Genomic DNA, 19,096 nt, shown 5'->3' with positions numbered 1-19,096 from the left:
CTAGAAGTTTATGAATGAATTGCTAGCAGTCTGCAGTGAAGGTCCAGCTGGGTGTTACCAGTCTGACACTGACAGCACTGATTGGATAGTGTCAGACTATGCAGGGACACCCCCCCCCCCCCCCCAACTGGTAACACCCAGCTGGACCTTTATGACAGACTGCTAGCAATTCATTCATAAACTTCTAGAAGGAATAATTGTGGAAAGGCACAACCTAGAGCCATAAGAATAGATGCTCCAGAATTGTTATTACATGGGGGCGTGCAAGCAGTTACTAAGACCGACATGTCAGGTGAGGGGACGGGCAAAGTTGTATCGTAGCTGTGATTTGCTTGCAATTCTCCATCACCATATACTATTGCCTACCATGCACACAGACATATCACTGCTCTGTGTATCCATCCATACGGGATCAGTAAGGCGTATGGAGGGTTTTTTTTTTCCTCAAGAACTCAGTGAGAATATTATTGTGACGTGTTCCATTGCATGCCTTATTCCGGACGTATATGGTGCGAAACCTCCAGCGGCTGCACAGGCTCCGTGCACGTGGCACTGCTGTGTGCATCAAATGCTAAATGTTTTAAGGGGCATCCTGTAACCCCCCTGGGGTATTCCCACCTTCTAATGTGATGGCATATAGTTAGGTTATGCCATTGCTTGATGACCCCCACTCAGCACTGCGGCGCTCCTGATCACCAATCCGTGCAGAGAGCTGCAGCCGGCCCTATTCACAGAGGGGTTCTGCAGCCCCTTCATTCTCAGGATTGGTGGGGGTCCCAGAGGTCAGACCGGTACCGTTCCTCAGCTGATGGCATATCCAAGCGATATGGGAATAACCCTTTAAATACCTGAGGCGTATGAGCATCCTCTGCCTGGTAGAGGCGTAGGCAGCGCACTTACTTTTTTAACTGTTCAGTGTCACATCAAGGAGGGAGATGAGCTGAGGTCTCTGAAGATGGAAAAGCTTAGGGCCCATGCACACAAACGTATTTTTCTTTCTGTAAATTTTTTTCTTTTTTACAGGTGCGTATGCGGAACCACTTCAATGGGGCTTAAATTAAACGGAAATTACCCCATGTGCATTTCGTGTCCGTTCCACGAAAAAAAATGGAAAGTCCTATTCTTGTCCATTTTGCGGACAAGGACAACGGATGCAGCAGTTTTTTTTTTTTTGGCAGATCAGTGTTTTGCGGACTGCTAAATACATACGGTCGTGTGCATGAGCCCTTAGGACAGGACAACACAGGACGGCACGTGTTCACTGAGGGTTTTAAACTGCGGCCTCGTGATTTTGCCAGGAAACAGCTGTTTGACCTGCAAGACCATGGGGCTATTACAGCTGTTTCCTGACAAAATCACGTGATCAATTCATCCATTAAAAAACAGCGGCGGGCGTGTGGCGCTTCATGTTTTGGCTGCCCTGTAAGGCCACACCCTCAGTACCAGGTGCACAACATTTGGGGGACATCTGCAGATACCGGCCTTGTACATCCCATTATCAGAATGCCTATTCTTTCCGGCAAAACGGAGAAGAATAAGACCGCGCACAGGTGATAATGCTAAGCCGGTTGGTCTATTAATGGATACCCAAGTAAGGCCTCATTCGCACGACTATATATTCGGTCCATTTTTGGCGGCCCTATAGAAATGTGCGAGTCCGTGTGGATCATATAAGGACCAAAAATACAGTCATGCGAATGAGGCCTTACTTCGGTATCCATTGGCTTGCCTCTCTAAAAAAAAAAAACATCAGTTGGGCTGCAGGGGCATTCCTTGTGGAATTGACTAGCATTATGGAAGGAACAGACAATCGTGGAACCTACGTCACATTAGAACTGGGAAGGGAGGCAAAAGAGAGCTTTGTCCAGTTGAGACCATGTGTGGTCTTGCAGGTAGATATCTCACTATGGATGTGTAAAGGTAGAGGTGGCCTGCCCATGGACGCTGGGACAGATACTAACCGCTGCTTCTAGAAGAACGGGTTCGAGGCTAGCTCTTCCGCTCCAGCTTTTATATTTGTGATCTTAATTTGCTACGCATTTCAGTGATTCACCATCTCCTTCTTTGGCCGTCACCCAGCCATGGATCCTCTTCGCTTCTACCAGCAGTCTTCATCTTCCACCAGCATCAGATTTAGGACATATGGTAACCTCATGCAGCTGTAAATGGGTTTACATACACAACACGCAAAAATGTTATTTCATCACGTATTTATTGAATTCACATAGAACAGCCCATCAGGGATTGGATTGGTGAGGGAAGTGGGGGGCGGTGTAGTCTGTAGGAGCCATCAGAGATTACAACAGATGGTCAGGGGATGAATTTATGGAATCATCTCTTCATTATTAAACTCCCAGAGAAATCGAAAACAAAACGATCACGTGTTAAGAACACAGGCTGCAAATCGAAACAGGGGCTGTAGAACGCGTCATCATAAACTTCACATCCTGAAGTTCATCACCCAGTAGACCAGATTAGGACTGCTGTACAGTCATAGCTTCTTCAAGGAACTGTCTATTTAGAATCTGGTCCCCAGGTCACTGGAAAAAATGGTGGTGCCCTCAAGAGACGGACCTCTTTGAATGTTTCCAAAGGATGAAGCTTAAAAACTCTCCCCAAGTAGATCGGAGGAACTTGTTCAGGAACTAAGCAGATGGAGAATTATGAAGGCCTTGATGTTCTCCAAGATGTTACTGGGCAGGAGTGATGACACAGTACACGTGCTCATGGTGGAAGGGTTTGTTACAGTTCACACATGGAATACGATTCAGGTTTCATTCACGGGAACTTATCCCAAAGCTCACACCTTTCCCTCTAAGATAAGTGTCTTGAGGTCGGTGGTGGAGTTGGCGCACAGCACTGTGTGGGACACCCTCCGTTTTTCCACCAGTGACGCAACTGCTTCTCCTACCTCCAAGTGACTCACATACCCAGGTCCAAGACGCTCGGGAGGAGCCACTCCCATGTTGATTTTTACCTGATAATGGCAAAAACAGTGAGGAGATGAACGTGAGACTGCTACTGAAGATGTCCATGAGCTTGGGTAAGGTCCATCAAAAACATTAAGAGCCCCCCTCTGTTATCCATTTACATCCCCGCCTTTAACCATATTTCTGACCTATGTGACACAAACCTCATTTAGTTTACAAGGAATATCCGGATACTCCTCACGAACCACCTGAGAAAACGCCAAGGCTCCTGCTGCGCCCAAGGTTAGGAATCCAGTGCCGGGCATAAGCAAACGTTCACCAGCGCCCCCTAGGTGGATGTGAAAAACTGCATAAGCTTCACGGAAATATCCCAAGTGTTGGAGATGAATAAAAAGGCAACTACAACTTGAAGTCTTGTTCGCATTTCCGTATGGAAATACAGACCAAATATGGATTTTGTTTTGTTATAGGTTTGACTTTTTTTTGTAACATGGCTGAAATCTGTGTGTGTGAACTAAGCAAATACAGAACATCCATTTTTAACGTTAACCCGTTGACTTCTATAGGCTAAAAGCGGTGCCAATACAAATCTATTGGAACAGGCGGTGTACTGGGCAAAAAACCGCCATGCGCGTATCTACATAAGACATGGATAAAACGCTTTTTCAGTGACAGAAAAAAACTGATGTCAGGACGGTTTCATAAAATCTGTGTTCTGAGTTTTAAGATTTTTGCATTTTTTGTTGTTTTTTTCGCAGTGTTTTTAGGCAAAACTGTCAGCTCCAGATGTCAGCTGTCAGGCAGTGATGGCTAAGGGTACTTTCACACTAGCGTTTTTCTTTTCTGGCACTGAGTTCCATCACAGGGGCTCAATACCGGAAAAGGACTGATCAGTTTTATCCCCATGCATTCTGATTGGACAGTAATCCGTTCAGGATGCATCAGGACGTCTTCAGGACGGAGATAACACTGCATCATGCTACGGTTTTATCTACGGCGAAAAAAACGGAAGACTTGCCTGAATGCCGGATCCGGCATTTTTCCCCATAGGAATGTATTAGAGCCGGATCCAGCACTCAAAATGCCGGATCCGCCCTTCCGGTCTGCGCATGCGCAGACCGGTAAAGATGTGAAAAAAAATACAAGACGGATCCGTTCTTGCAATGCATTTGTGAGACGAATGCGCATCCGGATCCGTCTCACAAATGCTTTCAGTCACATCAAAATCGGCGGATCCGGCGGCCAGTTCCGACAACTGAACTGCCCGCCGGATCACACTGCCGCAAGTGTGAAAGTAGCCTAACCTCCGGCACTCCAGCTGTGGTGAAACTACGACTCCCAGCATGCTCCATTCATTTCTAGGGAGTTCTGAGAACAGCCAACCAAGTGTACATCTTGGGAGTTGTAGTTGTACCACAGCTGGAGTGCCGGACGAACATGCAGTATTTTCTCGCGTTGCATTTTTTAGGTCAATGGCTTTTTTTTATTGCAGCATGCTCTGGGTGTGGCTTTTTTTTGCAGTTTTTGTCTCAGACATCTATAGTGGGGGGGTTTTGTGACCTGCTTGAAAAAACCTCAAGTGTGAATGTAAATTACAATATAAATGATTCTTTCATGGCTTTTTTTATATTTTATATTGGGTTTACAGAAGAGGTGATATGGGGGGGGGGGTACATACTTTCCTGTAGCAAAGTGCATGGCTAGTATAAGTAAATTGCACTTTGATTACAAAAAAAGCTATAAAAAATGCCATAAAAAGAAAAAAACACCACAAGGTTTACAAAAATAACAAAAACGTAATGCGGCAGCGGCATACAGAAGTGTGAACGAGCCTTTGATATGGAGGTGACACAGCGGAGCAGAGAGTCCACCTACCCGTAATAAAGGTGTACGTTCCATTTGGATCATCTTTCACCAAGGGAAAGAAGGCCTTCCAGGAGGTGAAGGTGCTGAGAAGCAGAGTGTCCAGCACCTGCAAAGACACAAAGGATCCAGAAGTCGTTCATCTGCAGATCTGGATTTACTGGTGGCCACCTCTCCCTGAAAACACCTTCTGGAGATAGTGAATGGAGAACTCTATCTGTATCTATGAAGGCTTTCAGTGGACAACAAACAGGTGACTTTGGGGATCCTCTAGTAAAGCAACAGATCTGACGGTCTGTGGATAATATATGTGATGGCAAAAGCCTTCTCCTTCCATCGAGAACATTGAAGGAACACGTTCATTGCAAGGGAATTCTCCAACATACTGGAAAATGGAGAAGTGATGTTATCTCCCCTAGCAAGGTCCAAGTCTGACCATTCAAGGTCCACACAGCTGAGCTAGATGTAATTCAGAAAAAAGATATGCGATAGATAGATAGATAGATAAGAGATAGATAGATAGATAAATAGATAGATAGATAGAAGATCAGTTTGAGATGCGTTTGATACATACGGAGAAGTCTCACAAGTCATCTGGCTCCTGTCCTTGTGCTATTTGTCCTCTTTGTCAGGTCTGTGGATAAATCTACCCCATTAACACAGAACAATCCTCAATGTCCTTCCCTGAAGACTCCTACCTCACATAGATTGTTAGCTCTTGGTACAAACCCCATGCTCATGTGGTGGTTCACTGCTTGTATCCAGCTGTAGTTCTAAAGACTCAGGACAAGCATGTCTCATTGCCTGCGTACCCTCTGCAGCTCCTGTAAGGACTGTGTATGGGGTGGACCTCCTTGCCACCAGCTGAACCCCAGCGAGGACACCACATCGGTCACCTTTCCCACTCTGCTGACCAGAGCCGCTGCCGCCTCCTGCGCCCCCTGCTCCGAGCCTGCACAAAACCCAGACAGAAAGGGTCAACAAGCCAGACGGCGCTGCCGGCAACCCCCCCTCCCAAAATATCCCAGAGCGAGCCATCTCACAGACTGAGCCTGGAGAAATGTGATAGGATGGGGATCACAGGAATGTGGGCTTCACTTGCCCTTCAGAGCTGTAATCCCCACAGTGCACCTCCCGTGGCCAGGTAGGTGACAACACCTCCTGACATGTCTTACCCACGTTTCCGACCACGGTGTGAAGACTCTCCCTGTGCTGCGCCGGCACAAAACTCATCAGCTTCTCCAAGCGGGAAGTCTCTCTGGAGATGACGGCCACCTGGAACCCTGCGGTGAGAAGGAGGACAATGCCTGGATGAACCACCGCAAGCCCACCATCACCTGCGAGATACCAGGTCCCAGGATCAGGACCACCACCAGCGAATCCCTACCTTTCTCCAAAAGACATTTCACAATCCCTGACCCAACGGTACCGGCTCCCCCGAGAACCAGAACCAGCCTCTGTGACGTGGACATATCGACCTTCTGGACAGCAGGAACCGAGACCGCGAAGGAACCAAACAGAGAGAGCGGCTATAGAGACTCAATATTAATAGTGAGCTCCTCACGGCACCTCCCCAAAATCCTCCATACCTCCCCGAAGACTCCCACCCCAAACTAAAGCGACCAAACCCCACCTCCTACCAACATGTCCTATCAGCACGAAAGGACACTTCAAGACTGACTGCAAGCTCTTTGGGACAGTATTTAGATGATCCTCAAAAATCCAAATGAGTAGTCTGGGAATAAGAAGGGTTAATAAATCTCGGCTCAGGAAAGTTTATAAAACTCGTCGCGTGCCTATGGGCGTTAAATGGATCAGGGCTCGGGCTTTCCCTGTCAGTGAGCGCCCCCTGGGGGTAGAACTAGAACTGAAGAGAAGAAGGAAAGTTGTATGGAACCCTATGGATAAGCGGGGACCCTGCAGATACCTAGGCCGAGCATCAGGCTGAAACACTGTGTGAACAGAGCCGAAGAAAGAGGCCATCAAATGTAACCCTTAAAGTCCCATTACAACAACGCACCCCTGTATGTGCAGGGTCATGAGTTTGGTGGGGACCCCAGAGAAAGGATGGAGCAGTGGTGCGGTGAAACACAGCCCCCCGTCCTCGTGACCAGCGGGGACCCCAGTCATCGGACCCCCACCGGTCAGACATTTATTCTGTAGACAGGGGATCGGTTATTGTAAAGGGGGGTCATCAACATGAGATTGGTGGGGTCCGACTCCTGACACCCGCGCCGATCAGCTAAGATTGCTGACCTGTGGGGCGACATGAACGTTACTGTTCCATTCAGGGAGGGGATTGGGGACCCCTCGTTCTCCAGATCACGGGGGGCAGAGGTCAGATCCCCTATAGTCTGATGTTTATCACCTATCCTGTGAGAAGCGACAAATACATTTCATAAGAAAACCCCACTATAGGATAAGTAATGTATGTACACAGTGACTGCACCAGCAGAATAGTGAGTGCAGCTCTGGAGTATAATACAGGATGTAACTCAGGATCAGTACAGGATAAGTAATGTATGTACATAGTGACTGCACCAGCAGAATAGTGAGTGCAGCTCTGGAGTATAATACAGGATGTAACTGAAGATCTGTACAGGATAAGTAATGTATGTACACAGTGACTCCACCAGCAGAATAGTGAGTGCAGCTCTGGAGTATAATACAGGATGTAACTGAAGATCTGTACAGGATAAGTAATGTATGTACACAGTGACTGCACCAGCAGAATAGTGAGTGCAGCTCTGGAGTATAATGCAGGATGTAACTCAGGATCAGTACAGGATAAGTAATGTATGTACATAGTGACTGCACCAGCAGAATAGTGAGTGCAGCTCTGGAGTATAATACAGGATGTAACTGAAGATCTGTACAGGATAAGTAATGTATGTACACAGTGACTCCACCAGCAGAATAGTGAGTGCAGCTCTGGAGTATAATACAGGATGTAACTGAAGATCTGTACAGGATAAGTAATGTATGTACACAGTGACTCCACCAGCAGAATAGTGAGTGCAGCTCTGGAGTATAATACAGGATGTAACTCAGGTTCAGTACAGGATAAGTAATGTATGTACACAGTGACTCCACCAGCAGAATAGTGAGTGCAGCTCTGGAGTATAATGCAGGATGTAACTCAGGATCAGTACAGGATAAGTAATGTGTATATATACAGTGACTCCACCAGCAGAATAGTGAGTGCAGCTCTGGAGTATAATACAGGATGTAACTGAAGATCTGTACAGGATAAGTAATATAATGTATGTACACAGTGACTCCACCAGCAGAAGAGTGAGTGCAGCTCTGGAGTATAATACAGGATATAACTCAGGATCAGTACAGGATAAGTAATGTATGTACACAGTAACTGCACCAGCAGAATAGTGAGTGCAGCTCTGGAGTATAATGCAGGATGTAACTCAGGATCAGTACAGGATAAGTAATGTATGTACACAGTGACTCCACCAGCAGAATAGTAAGTGCAGCTCTGGAGTATAATACAGGAAGTAACTCAGGAACAGTACAGGATAAGTAATGTATGTACACAGTGACTCCACCAGCTGAATAGTGAGTGCAGCTCTGGAGTATAATACAGGATGTAACTCAGGATCAGTACAGGATAAGTAATGTATGTACACAGTGACTCCACCAGCAGAATAGTGAGTGCAGCTCTGGAGTATAATACAGGATGTAACTCAGGATCAGTACAGGATAAGTAATGTATGTACACAGTGACTGCACCAGCAGAATAGTGAGTGCAGCTCTGGAGTATAATACAGGATGTAACTCCGGATCAGTACAGGATAAGTAATGTATGTACACAGTGACTGCACCAGCAGAATAGTGAGTGCAGCTCTGGAGTATAATACAGGATGTAACTCGGGATCAGTACAGGATAAGTAATGTATGTACACAGTGACTGCACCAGCAGAATAGTGAGTGCAGCTCTGGAGTATAATACAGGATGTAACTCGGGATCAGTACAGGATAAGTAATGTATGTACACAGTGACTCCACCAGCAGAATAGTGAGTGCAGCTCTGGAGTATAATACAGGATGTAACTCAGGATCAGTACAGGATAAGTAATGTATGTACACAGTGACTCCACCAGCAGAATAGTGAGCGCAGCTCTGGAGTATAATACAGGATGTAACTCAGGATCAGTACAGGATAAGTAATGTATGTACACAGTGACTGCACCAGCAGAATAGTGAGTGCAGCTCTGGAGTATAATACAGGATGTAACTCAGGATCAGTACAGGATAAGTAATGTATGTACACAGTGACTCCACCAGCAGAATAGTGAGTGCAGCTCTGGAGTATAATACAGGATGTAACTCAGGATCAGTACAGGATAAGTAATGTATGTACACAGTGACTCCACCAGCAGAATAGTGAGCGCAGCTCTGGAGTATAATACAGGATGTAACTCAGGATCAGTACAGGATAAGTAATGTATGTACACAGTGACTGCACCAGCAGAATAGTGAGTGCAGCTCTGGAGTGTAATACAGGATGTAACTCAGGGTCAGTACAGGATAAGTAATGTATGTACACAGTGACTCCACCAGCAGAATAGTGAGCACAGATCTGGAGTATAACACAGGATGTGACGGGTAATGTACTGCACAGTGACTCAGCTTTCTATGTAGGGCACAGCTGTGGTGGGGCTGTGTGCACTCGGCGGTGCTGCGCTGTGTAGCTCCGGGGTTGCTCGGTGACCAGTCTGACTCTGCTCAGTCGCTTCCTCTTTCCCCTCAGTCACGCCGTTCAGTGACTCAGCCCAGACAAGCTCCCCACCAATCAGCGCACAGATCGTAGGTAATACACCAATCAGCGCACAGATCGTAGGTAATACACCAATGAGCGCACAGATAATCGTGTCAGTTACCGGGAAGGGCCTATCGGCGAGGTGTGGGCGGGGCGCCACCAGGAAGTCTATAACACGATCGGCAGGTGAGACAGGTCTTGGGGGGCGCAGACTGCTCCGGAGGTCCCGGCCTGTAGAGGGCGCTCTTGTGGGCGGTGTCCCAGCCTAGGGGTGGCAGGGGCAGTAGAGACATTCACTGCAGTGGGGTCGGTAAATGTCGGGAGGTCGTCAGGTGACAGTGGTGACTGGGAAGGGAACCCATTTAATTTCCAGTAAGAAACTATTAATTACCCACTTATATATTTTTGCGGGTCCGACCAATGTCTCTCTACTGATTTCCAATGGGGCTCGGCTGCTACGTGACTCTAAAGGACACCAGATCCCCTTTACAGTGTAAGGTGGAGACAGTCAGCAGAGGGCACAGTGTAAGGTGGAGACAGTCAGCAGAGGGCACGGTGTAAGGTGGAGACAGTCAGCAGAGGGCACAGTGTAAGGTGGAGACGGTCAGCAGAGGGCACAGTGTAAGGTGGAGACGGTCAGCAGAGGGCACGGTGTAAGGTGGAGACAGTCAGCAGAGGGCACGGTGTAAGGTGGAGACAGTCAGCAGAGGGCACGGTGTAAGGTTGAGACAGTCAGCAGAGGGCACGGTGTAAGGTTGAGACAGTCAGCAGAGGGCACAGTGTAAGGTGGAGACAGTCAGCAGAGGGCACAGTGTAAGGTGGAGACAGTCAGCAGAGGGCACGGTGTAAGGTTGAGACAGTCAGCAGAGGGCACAGTGTAAGGTGGAGACAGTCAGCAGAAGGCACAGTGTAAGGTGGAGACAGTCAGCAGAGGGCACAGTGTAAGGTGGAGACAGTCAGCAGAGGGCACAGTGTAAGGTGGAGACGGTCAGCAGAAAGCACAGTGTAAGGTGGAGACAGTCAGCAGAAGGCACAGTGTAAGGTGGAGACGGTCAGCAGAGGGCACGGTGTAAGGTGGAGACGGTCAGCAGAGGGCACAGTGTAAGGTGGAGACAGTCAGCAGAGGGCACGGTGTAAGGTGGAGACAGTCAGCAGAGGGCACGGTGTAAGGTGGAGACAGTCAGCAGAGGGCACGGTGTAAGGTGGAGACAGTCAGCAGAGGGCACGGTGTAAGGTGGAGACAGTCAGCAGAGGGCACGGTGTAAGGTGGAGACAGTCAGCAGAGGGCACGGTGTAAGGTGGAGACAGTCAGCAGAGGGCACGGTGTAAGGTGGAGACAGTCAGCAGAGGGCACGGTGTAAGGTGGAGACAGTCAGCAGAGGGCACGGTGTAAGGTGGAGACAGTCAGCAGAGGGCACGGTGTAAGGTGGAGACAGTCAGCAGAGGGCACGGTGTAAGGTGGAGACAGTCAGCAGAGGGCACGGTGTAAGGTGGAGACAGTCAGCAGAGGGCACGGTGTAAGGTGGAGACAGTCAGCAGAGGGCACGGTGTAAGGTGGAGACAGTCAGCAGAGGGCACGGTGTAAGGTGGAGACAGTCAGCAGAGGGCACGGTGTAAGGTGGAGACAGTCAGCAGAGGGCACGGTGTAAGGTGGAGACAGTCAGCAGAGGGCACGGTGTAAGGTGGAGACAGTCAGCAGAGGGCACGGTGTAAGGTGGAGACAGTCAGCAGAAGGCACAGTGTAAGGTGGAGACAGTCAGCAGAAGGCACTGTGTAAGGTGGAGACAGTCAGCAGAAGGCACAGTGTAAGGTGGAGACAGTCAGCAGAAGGCACAGTGTAAGGTGGAGACAGTCAGCAGAAGGCACAGTGTAAGGTGAAGACAGTCAGCAGAGGGCACAGTGTAAGGTGGAGACAGTCAGCAGAAAGCACAGTGTAAGGTGGAGACAGCAGAAGGCACGGTGTAAGGTGGAGACAGCAGAAGGCACGGTGTAAGGTGGAGACAGTCAGCAGAGGGCACGGTGTAAGGTGGAGACAGTCAGCAGAGGGCACGGTGTAAGGTGGAGACAGTCAGCAGAGGGCACGGTGTAAGGTGGAGACAGTCAGCAGAGGACACAGTGTAAGGTGGAGACAGTCAGCAGAGGGCACAGTGTAAGGTGGAGACAGTCAGCAGAAAGCACGGTGTAAGGTGGAGACAGTCAGCAGAAGGCACGGTGTAAGGTGGAGACAGTCAGCAGAGGGCACAGTGTAAGGTGGAGACAGTCAGCAGAGGGCACAGTGTAAGGTGGAGACAGTCAGCAGAAAGCACAGTGTAAGGTGGAGACAGTCAGCAGAAAGCACAGTGTAAGGTGGAGACAGTCAGCAGAGGGCACAGTGTAAGGTGGAGACAGTCAGCAGAGGGCACAGTGTAAGGTGGAGACAGTCAGCAGAGGGCACAGTGTAAGGTGGAGACAGTCAGCAGAGGGCACAGTGTAAGGTGGAGACAGTCAGCAGAGGGCACAGTGTAAGGTGGAGACAGTCAGCAGAGGGCACAGTGTAAGGTGGAGACAGCAGAAGGCACAGTGTAAGGTGGAGACAGTCAGCAGAGGGCACAGTGTAAGGTGGAGACAGTCAGCAGAGGGCACAGTGTAAGGTGGAGACAGTCAGCAGAGGGCACAGTGTAAGGTGGAGACAGTCAGCAGAGGGCACAGTGTAAGGTGGAGACAGTCAGCAGAGGGCACAGTGTAAGGTGGAGACAGTCAGCAGAAGGCACAGTGTAAGGTGGAGACAGTCAGCAGAAGGCACAGTGTAAGGTGGAGACAGTCAGCAGAGGGCACAGTGTAAGGTGGAGACAGTCAGCAGAGGGCACAGTGTAAGGTGGAGACAGTCAGCAGAAAGCACAGTGTAAGGTGGAGACAGTCAGCAGAAGGCACAGTGTAAGGTGGAGACAGTCAGCAGAGGGCACAGTGTAAGGTGGAGACAGTCAGCAGAAGGCACAGTGTAAGGTGGAGACAGTCAGCAGATGGCACAGTGTAAGGTGGAGACAGTCAGCAGAGGGCACGGTGTAAGGTGGAGACAGTCAGCAGAGGACACAGTGTAAGGTGGAGACAGTCAGCAGAAAGCACAGTGTAAGGTGGAGACAGTCAGCAGAGGGCACAGTGTAAGGTGGAGACAGTCAGCAGAAAGCACAGTGTAAGGTGGAGACAGTCAGCAGAAGGCACGGTGTAAGGTGGAGACAGTCAGCAGAGGGCACAGTGTAAGGTGGAGACAGTCAGCAGAGGGCACAGTGTAAGGTGGAGACAGTCAGCAGAAAGCACAGTGTAAGGTGGAGACAGTCAGCAGAAAGCACAGTGTAAGGTGGAGACAGTCAGCAGAGGGCACAGTGTAAGGTGGAGACAGTCAGCAGAGGGCACAGTGTAAGGTGGAGACAGTCAGCAGAGGGCACAGTGTAAGGTGGAGACAGTCAGCAGAGGGCACAGTGTAAGGTGGAGACAGTCAGCAGAAAGCACAGTGTAAGGTGGAGACAGTCAGCAGAAGGCACAGTGTAAGGTGGAGACAGTCAGCAGAGGGCACAGTGTAAGGTGGAGACAGTCAGCAGAAAGCACAGTGTAAGGTGGAGACAGTAAGCAGAGGGCACAGTGTAAGGTGGAGACAGTCAGCAGAGGGCACAGTGTAAGGTGGAGACAGTCAGCAGAGGGCACAGTGTAAGGTGGAGACAGTCAGCAGAGGGCACAGTGTAAGGTGGAGACAGTCAGCAGAGGGCACAGTGTAAGGTGGAGACAGTCAGCAGAGGGCACAGTGTAAGGTGGAGACAGTCAGCAGAGGGCACAGTGTAAGGTGGAGACAGTCAGCAGAGGGCACAGTGTAAGGTGGAGACAGTCAGCAGAGGGCACAGTGTAAGGTGGAGACAGTCAGCAGAGGGCACAGTGTAAGGTGGAGACAGTCAGCAGAGGGCACAGTGTAAGGTGGAGACAGTCAGCAGAGGGCACAGTGTAAGGTGGAGACAGTCAGCAGAGGGCACGGTGTAAGGTGGAGACAGTCAGCAGAGGGCACAGTGTAAGGTGGAGACAGTCAGCAGAAGGCACAGTGTAAGGTGGAGACAGTCAGCAGAGGGCACAGTGTAAGGTGGAGACAGTCAGCAGAGGGCACAGTGTAAGGTGGAGACAGTCAGCAGAGGGCACAGTGTAAGGTGGAGACAGTCAGCAGAAGGGCACAGTGTAAGGTGGAGACAGTCAGCAGAAGGCACAGTGTAAGGTGGAGACAGTCAGCAGAGGGCACAGTGTAAGGTGGAGACAGTCAGCAGAGGGCACAGTGTAAGGTGGAGACAGTCAGCAGAAGCACAGTGTAAGGTGGAGACAGTCAGCAGAGGGCACAGTGTAAGGTGGAGACAGTCAGCAGAGGGCACAGTGTAAGGTGGAGACAGTCAGCAGAGGGCACAGTGTAAGGTGAAGACAGTCAGCAGAAAGCACAGTGTAAGGTGAAGACAGTCAGCAGAAAGCACAGTGTAAGGTGGAGACAGTCAGCAGAGGGCACAGTGTAAGGTGGAGACAGTCAGCAGAGGGCACAGTGTAAGGTGGAGACAGTCAGCAGAGGGCACAGTGTAAGGTGGAGACAGTCAGCAGAGGGCACAGTGTAAGGTGGAGACAGTCAGCAGAGGGCACAGTGTAAGGTGGAGACGGTCAGCAGAGGGCACGGTGTAAGGTGGAGACGGTCAGCAGAAAGCACAGTGTAAGGTGGAGACAGTCAGCAGAGGGCACAGTGTAAGGTGGAGACAGTCAGCAGAGGGCACAGTGTAAGGTGGAGACGGTCAGCAGAGGGCACGGTGTAAGGTGGAGACGGTCAGCAGAAAGCACAGTGTAAGGTGGAGACAGTCAGCAGAGGGCACAGTGTAAGGTGGAGACAGTCAGCAGAGGGCACAGTGTAAGGTGGAGACAGTCAGCAGAGGGCACAGTGTAAGGTGGAGACAGTCAGCAGAGGGCACAGTGTAAGGTGGAGACAGTCAGCAGAAGGCACAGTGTAAGGTGGAGACAGTCAGCAGAAAGCACAGTGTAAGGTGGAGACAGTCAGCAGAGGGCACAGTGTAAGGTGGAGACAGTCAGCAGAAGGCACAGTGTAAGGTGGAGACAGTCAGCAGAAAGCACAGTGTAAGGTGGAGACAGTCAGCAGAGGGCACAGTGTAAGGTGGAGACAGTCAGCAGAAGGCACAGTGTAAGGTGGAGACAGTCAGCAGAAAGCACAGTGTAAGGTGGAGACCGGGAGTCGGACCACCTCAGATCTGAAGTTGACGGCCCGTTGCATGTCTGACCTGTCTCTCCGGTGTGTCCTAGGATGAGTGCAGAGTCCCTCCTGGCGCACTACCACAGCTGGCTGCTCAGCGCCTCCGTCTCAGAAGCGCTGACTCCGTGCGCGGACCCCGGGACCACCGCCCAGGTGAGGCAGAGGATCCTGGAGGAGCCCGACCTGCACGACCTGCTCCAGAACGACGCCTTCCACTTCATCTTCTGCGGACTCCGGGGCAAAGCCGACCTGCTCCTGGCGTTACAGCACCTGGCCCGCGCCTTCCAGACCCTCGAGCAGGCGGCGCTCAATCTGTATATCACTCCATGGAGGACAGAGCTGCACACTATAAAGGTTAGTTCCTGCCACCTTTAACCCCGTGGTGACCCTGGACGAACAGTGGTGGCGCTGAGGCTAGAGAGACGTAACAGTCGAAATCCAGCCGCCATCGCGCTGTTTAAACCGCCAGATGCCATAGTCAATAGTGACCGCTGCATCTAGGTGGTCAGTGGCAGGGTGCTAGTGGGTTTCCATGGCAGATGGGCACCTACTGAAGACCCCCAATTCTGTGATTTTTATACCCAGGGCCTCATATACGTGGCGCTTATTAAAAGCTATGAAAACAATTATTTTATGATTGCATTTGACATATTTTGAGCTAAAATTATTATTTTTTTAATGGTTCTTTATTAAAAATATTCAACAGGTTCTGTTCTACAACCTTCCTTTTCAGTGCAGACCACCATGAGCTCCAGCTGCAGTCCTTACCTCTGAGCCCCCGACGCCTCATAAACATAAGGCGTTTAGGAGCTGTCAGGAGTTCAGAGCTAGGGGCTACACATCGGGCGGAGCTGCTGCCTGACACACAAACTAAAGGTCGTAGAACAGAAACCATTGTGAAGTTTTAATAAAGACCAACTGAAAAAAAAAAGCCCTTTTAGCCCAAAATGAGTAAAACACAACTATAATAAAAAATTCCCTCCATAGGCGGTAAGCTCTGTTTACACAGCAATTTATTTATTTATTTAATAATAAGAATTAAGTAAAATAAAAAATAAATAAATACAGCGATGGGGAAGGCGGGGACGGTAAAAAACCAAACACCTCTGCCTCCTCTGTGGAGAGCCTGAGTGTCCCGGGCGGCCCGCGCCCCACAGCAGGCGGATCGCGCAGCTGACGTCCCCGCAGTCTGTGGGAGTATGGAAGTGACCCAAATAATAAAGTGAACCAGTCATTTATACCGCCAAAAAATTATAAATCTAATAATGGAAACTGCAGTTTTTTTTCATAACCACCCAAAAAAAAAATATATATATATATATATATATATTTTTCGATACATACAAAGTGGTGTCATTACGGCCGGGGTCACACCTGCGCTGGGAAATCCAGGAGTCTGTTCCTGACGGAGTTTACCGTTTCCAGCACAGCCTGATACCACTGCGCACCGTTGTATACGCTGGAAAGCAGTCAGACAAAAAAAAAAAAATACACAGACTCTATTTTTTGTCCACCCGAGAGCCAGTATATATGCCGGAAAGCAGCCGGATCCGGCTGCGGCGAGTGTGGGTCCGGCTGCGGCGAGTGTGGGTCCGGCTGCGGCGAGTGTGGGTCCGGCTGCGGCGAGTGTGGATCCGGCTGCTTTCCGGACAGACAAAAAATGGTTTGTGTAGTATCTTTTTGTCCGGCTGCAAGTCGGCATATGCATTGGATACAGTGACCGGATTCAGTGCCGGAGCCGACAAACGCAGATGTGAACGCGGCCTAGAAACAAAACTCGCTGTCTCTGCCTTTGGAAAGGACCTTTACAGGTGAGGCCGCGTTCTCATCACAGTTTCATTTTACGTTTTTCTGATCCATCTGAAAAAAAAAAGACGATCCTGTGTTTTAAGCATCCGTTATGCACATTTTGCATCCATTTTAGCCATTTCCGACAGATCCATTTAAAAAAAAAAAGTATAGAAAAGAAGTCCCGCATGCAGGGTCTCGGACAGAAATGGCTAAAACAGATGCTTAAAATACAGGATCCGTTTTTTTTTCTACGTTATTCTGACGGTTTAGAAAAATGGAAAATGAAACAGTGATGTGAACCCGGCCTTATTCACGTAACCATTTTTCTTTTAAGTGTCTTTAAAACGGACCGCGCACGGATACACACCAGTCAATGGGGCTATTCAGATGTGCGTTCTTTTCATATGTCCATGTCCCCTTCCAGTCCACTTCTGAAGCCCACAAGATGTTTGGATCGGCACCAGAACCTCCAGTCTGGAGACCAGGGGATTCAGTGGTCTGATGTTGATTACTGTTCTTTTCCTTTAAATCTCTCATCATTTCATTCTTTTCCTCTCCCGCCAGACGTACTCTGGACATTACGTGCACGCGCTGGAGGCGGCCCTTCCTCAGGATGCAATATTCCAAGCCCTGGCGAGGTTAAACTATGTGCCAGAAGCAGATGGGACGTCCCTGAAGATACGAGTTCTGCCCGAGCCGCGGACTCTTGCGGTAGCCGCCCTCGGCTTCCTGGCAGCTCACGTAGAATGCAATATCTTAGCCAACCTCGTGTCTTGCTCAGGATCTACTCTGAGGAACGGCGCTGATCTCATCCAAGAAAGGAGGAGCTGGCGAGGTGAAGACGCCTGCATGGAAAGACTTCAAAAACTGGTGGTATCAGAGCCAAGGATAGTCCCTGCTGCCACGTCATCCATGACCGTGGACGGGATCACCGACACTTCCAACGGTGAAGTTCTCTACCAATCGCAATTTTGTGACGACTGTCACGAACCTTGGGATAGGCATGTCAACAGGGGCTGTAAAATGGTCACTGAACAGCAGGGGTGCCACGATCAAGTGCCACGTGTGGATTTTGTCATGCATGACTGTGTATTTTCAGAACAATCTTTACAGCAGTGCTGCGCACCGTGCTGCGCGTTCCACAGCTCCTCCTGCTCCGACGTGAGGGTCTGCAGAGACAAAGGACATAGGGTAACCCAAATGACTTCCTCCGAGAAGACCCGAGCAGTGATGGAGGAGCAAAGAAGGAAGCACCAGCTCCACTCCTGCTTGCAGCCGGGACAGTTGCCCCATTACCGCTGCAGTCAGTGCAGGCAGCTCCATTACATAAACTGCAAGGGGGTTCAGCGGTGCCGACGCCAGGGTCATAACGCCACCATGATTATGCTGGAGAGAAAACAGCGGCTGTGGCTGCAGCGCAGCCTGATGGACCTGACGCTGCTTTACAGGGACGCCCCGGGCAGCCGTAGCGGATTGGAGTGACGTCATTTAGACAAGACGAAGGACAGTCAAATGTCTTCCCAAACGCAGGGGTCTCTCTCCCAGTTCACATAATGTCCAGGCTGCATATGACTGGTACACTATAGGAACAAAGCAGACAGCCACATGTAGCATGCAGTTAAAGGGGTTTTCCAGGACTTAAAGGGAATGTCCACTTTATTTATATTGATGACCTATCCTCAGGATAGGTCATCAATATCAGATCAGCGGAGGTCCGGCACCCGGCATCCCGCGCTGAGCGTATGAGCGCTGCCTTCCCTTCATTCTTTACCTGCTCGCTGTAATTACGGCTCCTCCCCATACACTTGAACAGAAAGGAGCCGTCCCATAGAAGTGAATGGGGACAGAGGAGCTGTAGTTACACCTGCACCACGGCGGTTGCGACGGCGAGCAGGTAAACAGGAGAGGGCATAATCCTCACATAAAGATGTTTGTGACATTTCCAATAACAATACGCCTAGACCAGTGATGGCTAACCTCCCGCACTCCAGCTGTGGTAAAACTACAACTCCCAAGATGTACACGTGCTTGGCTGTTCTCGGAACTCCCCAGAAATGAATGGAGCATGCTGGGAGTTGTAGTTTCCGGAGGAGCATGCTGTGTTAACCCGCTACAGTCTAATAACTGGTTGCTGCGGATTAGAAGTCGGTACGATAATAACACACAATAAATCGCCACAATTGATAAGCAAGTTTTATGTTATTTTTATTCCCAAAAATATGTTAAAAAACTGTTCGGCGTCTATGCTTGAGGATCTCCAATAAAAACAAAGTTCAGAATTAATGTTTCTTGTGGTCCAAGCTCCTCATTTTGGAGGTCTCTGTGCCACCACCTAGGCTACAGTCACCGTCCCGTCCCCTGACTGCTTGCGTCCTCCATGTAATAACAATTCTGGAGCATCTGACTATGTTGTGTCATTCCCCTATTATTATTTCCTAGAAGCTATGAATCAGGGATGCCCAACCTGCGGCCCTCCAGCTGTTG

General features: G+C 49.6%; 2 protein-coding genes across 4 annotated transcripts; one reads left to right on the top strand and one right to left on the bottom strand.

The window, feature by feature from the left end:
- Positions 1–2,195: 2,195 nt before the first annotated feature.
- On the bottom strand, positions 2,196–6,380 carry LOC122920788. Of its 2 annotated transcripts, none has more exons than XM_044270518.1 (6): positions 6,181–6,380; positions 5,969–6,076; positions 5,606–5,745; positions 4,806–4,902; positions 3,134–3,258; positions 2,196–2,977 (listed from the first exon to the last, which is right to left on the bottom strand). In XM_044270518.1, the coding sequence occupies exons 1-6, from the start codon at positions 6,263–6,265 to the stop codon at positions 2,801–2,803; spliced, it is 732 nt and encodes a 243-aa protein (XP_044126453.1). In that variant the 5' UTR covers positions 6,266–6,380; the 3' UTR covers positions 2,196–2,800. The 2 variants fall into 2 exon arrangements, with proteins under 2 accessions (XP_044126453.1, XP_044126452.1); XM_044270517.1 differs by having other exon boundaries at positions 5,523–5,745; positions 6,181–6,341.
- Positions 6,381–9,696: 3,316 nt separating this feature from the next.
- On the top strand, positions 9,697–18,895 carry SPATA2L (spermatogenesis associated 2 like). Of its 2 annotated transcripts, none has more exons than XM_044269800.1 (3): positions 9,697–9,753; positions 14,872–15,175; positions 17,177–18,895. In XM_044269800.1, exons 2-3 carry the CDS (start codon positions 14,873–14,875, stop codon positions 18,092–18,094), a joined length of 1,221 nt encoding a protein of 406 aa, XP_044125735.1. In that variant the 5' UTR covers positions 9,697–9,753; position 14,872; the 3' UTR covers positions 18,095–18,895. The 2 variants fall into 2 exon arrangements, with proteins under 2 accessions (XP_044125735.1, XP_044125734.1); XM_044269799.1 differs by lacking the exon at positions 9,697–9,753 and adding an exon at positions 9,760–9,939.
- The last annotated feature ends 201 nt before the right edge of the window (positions 18,896–19,096 follow it).

The sequence above is a fragment of the Bufo gargarizans genome, chromosome 10 (assembly GCF_014858855.1).
Source record: "Bufo gargarizans isolate SCDJY-AF-19 chromosome 10, ASM1485885v1, whole genome shotgun sequence".
Classification (NCBI taxonomy): Eukaryota; Metazoa; Chordata; class Amphibia; order Anura; family Bufonidae; genus Bufo; species Bufo gargarizans.
The sequence above is the reverse complement of the archived record's forward strand: the minus strand, read 5'-3'. Positions and strand labels throughout refer to the sequence as shown.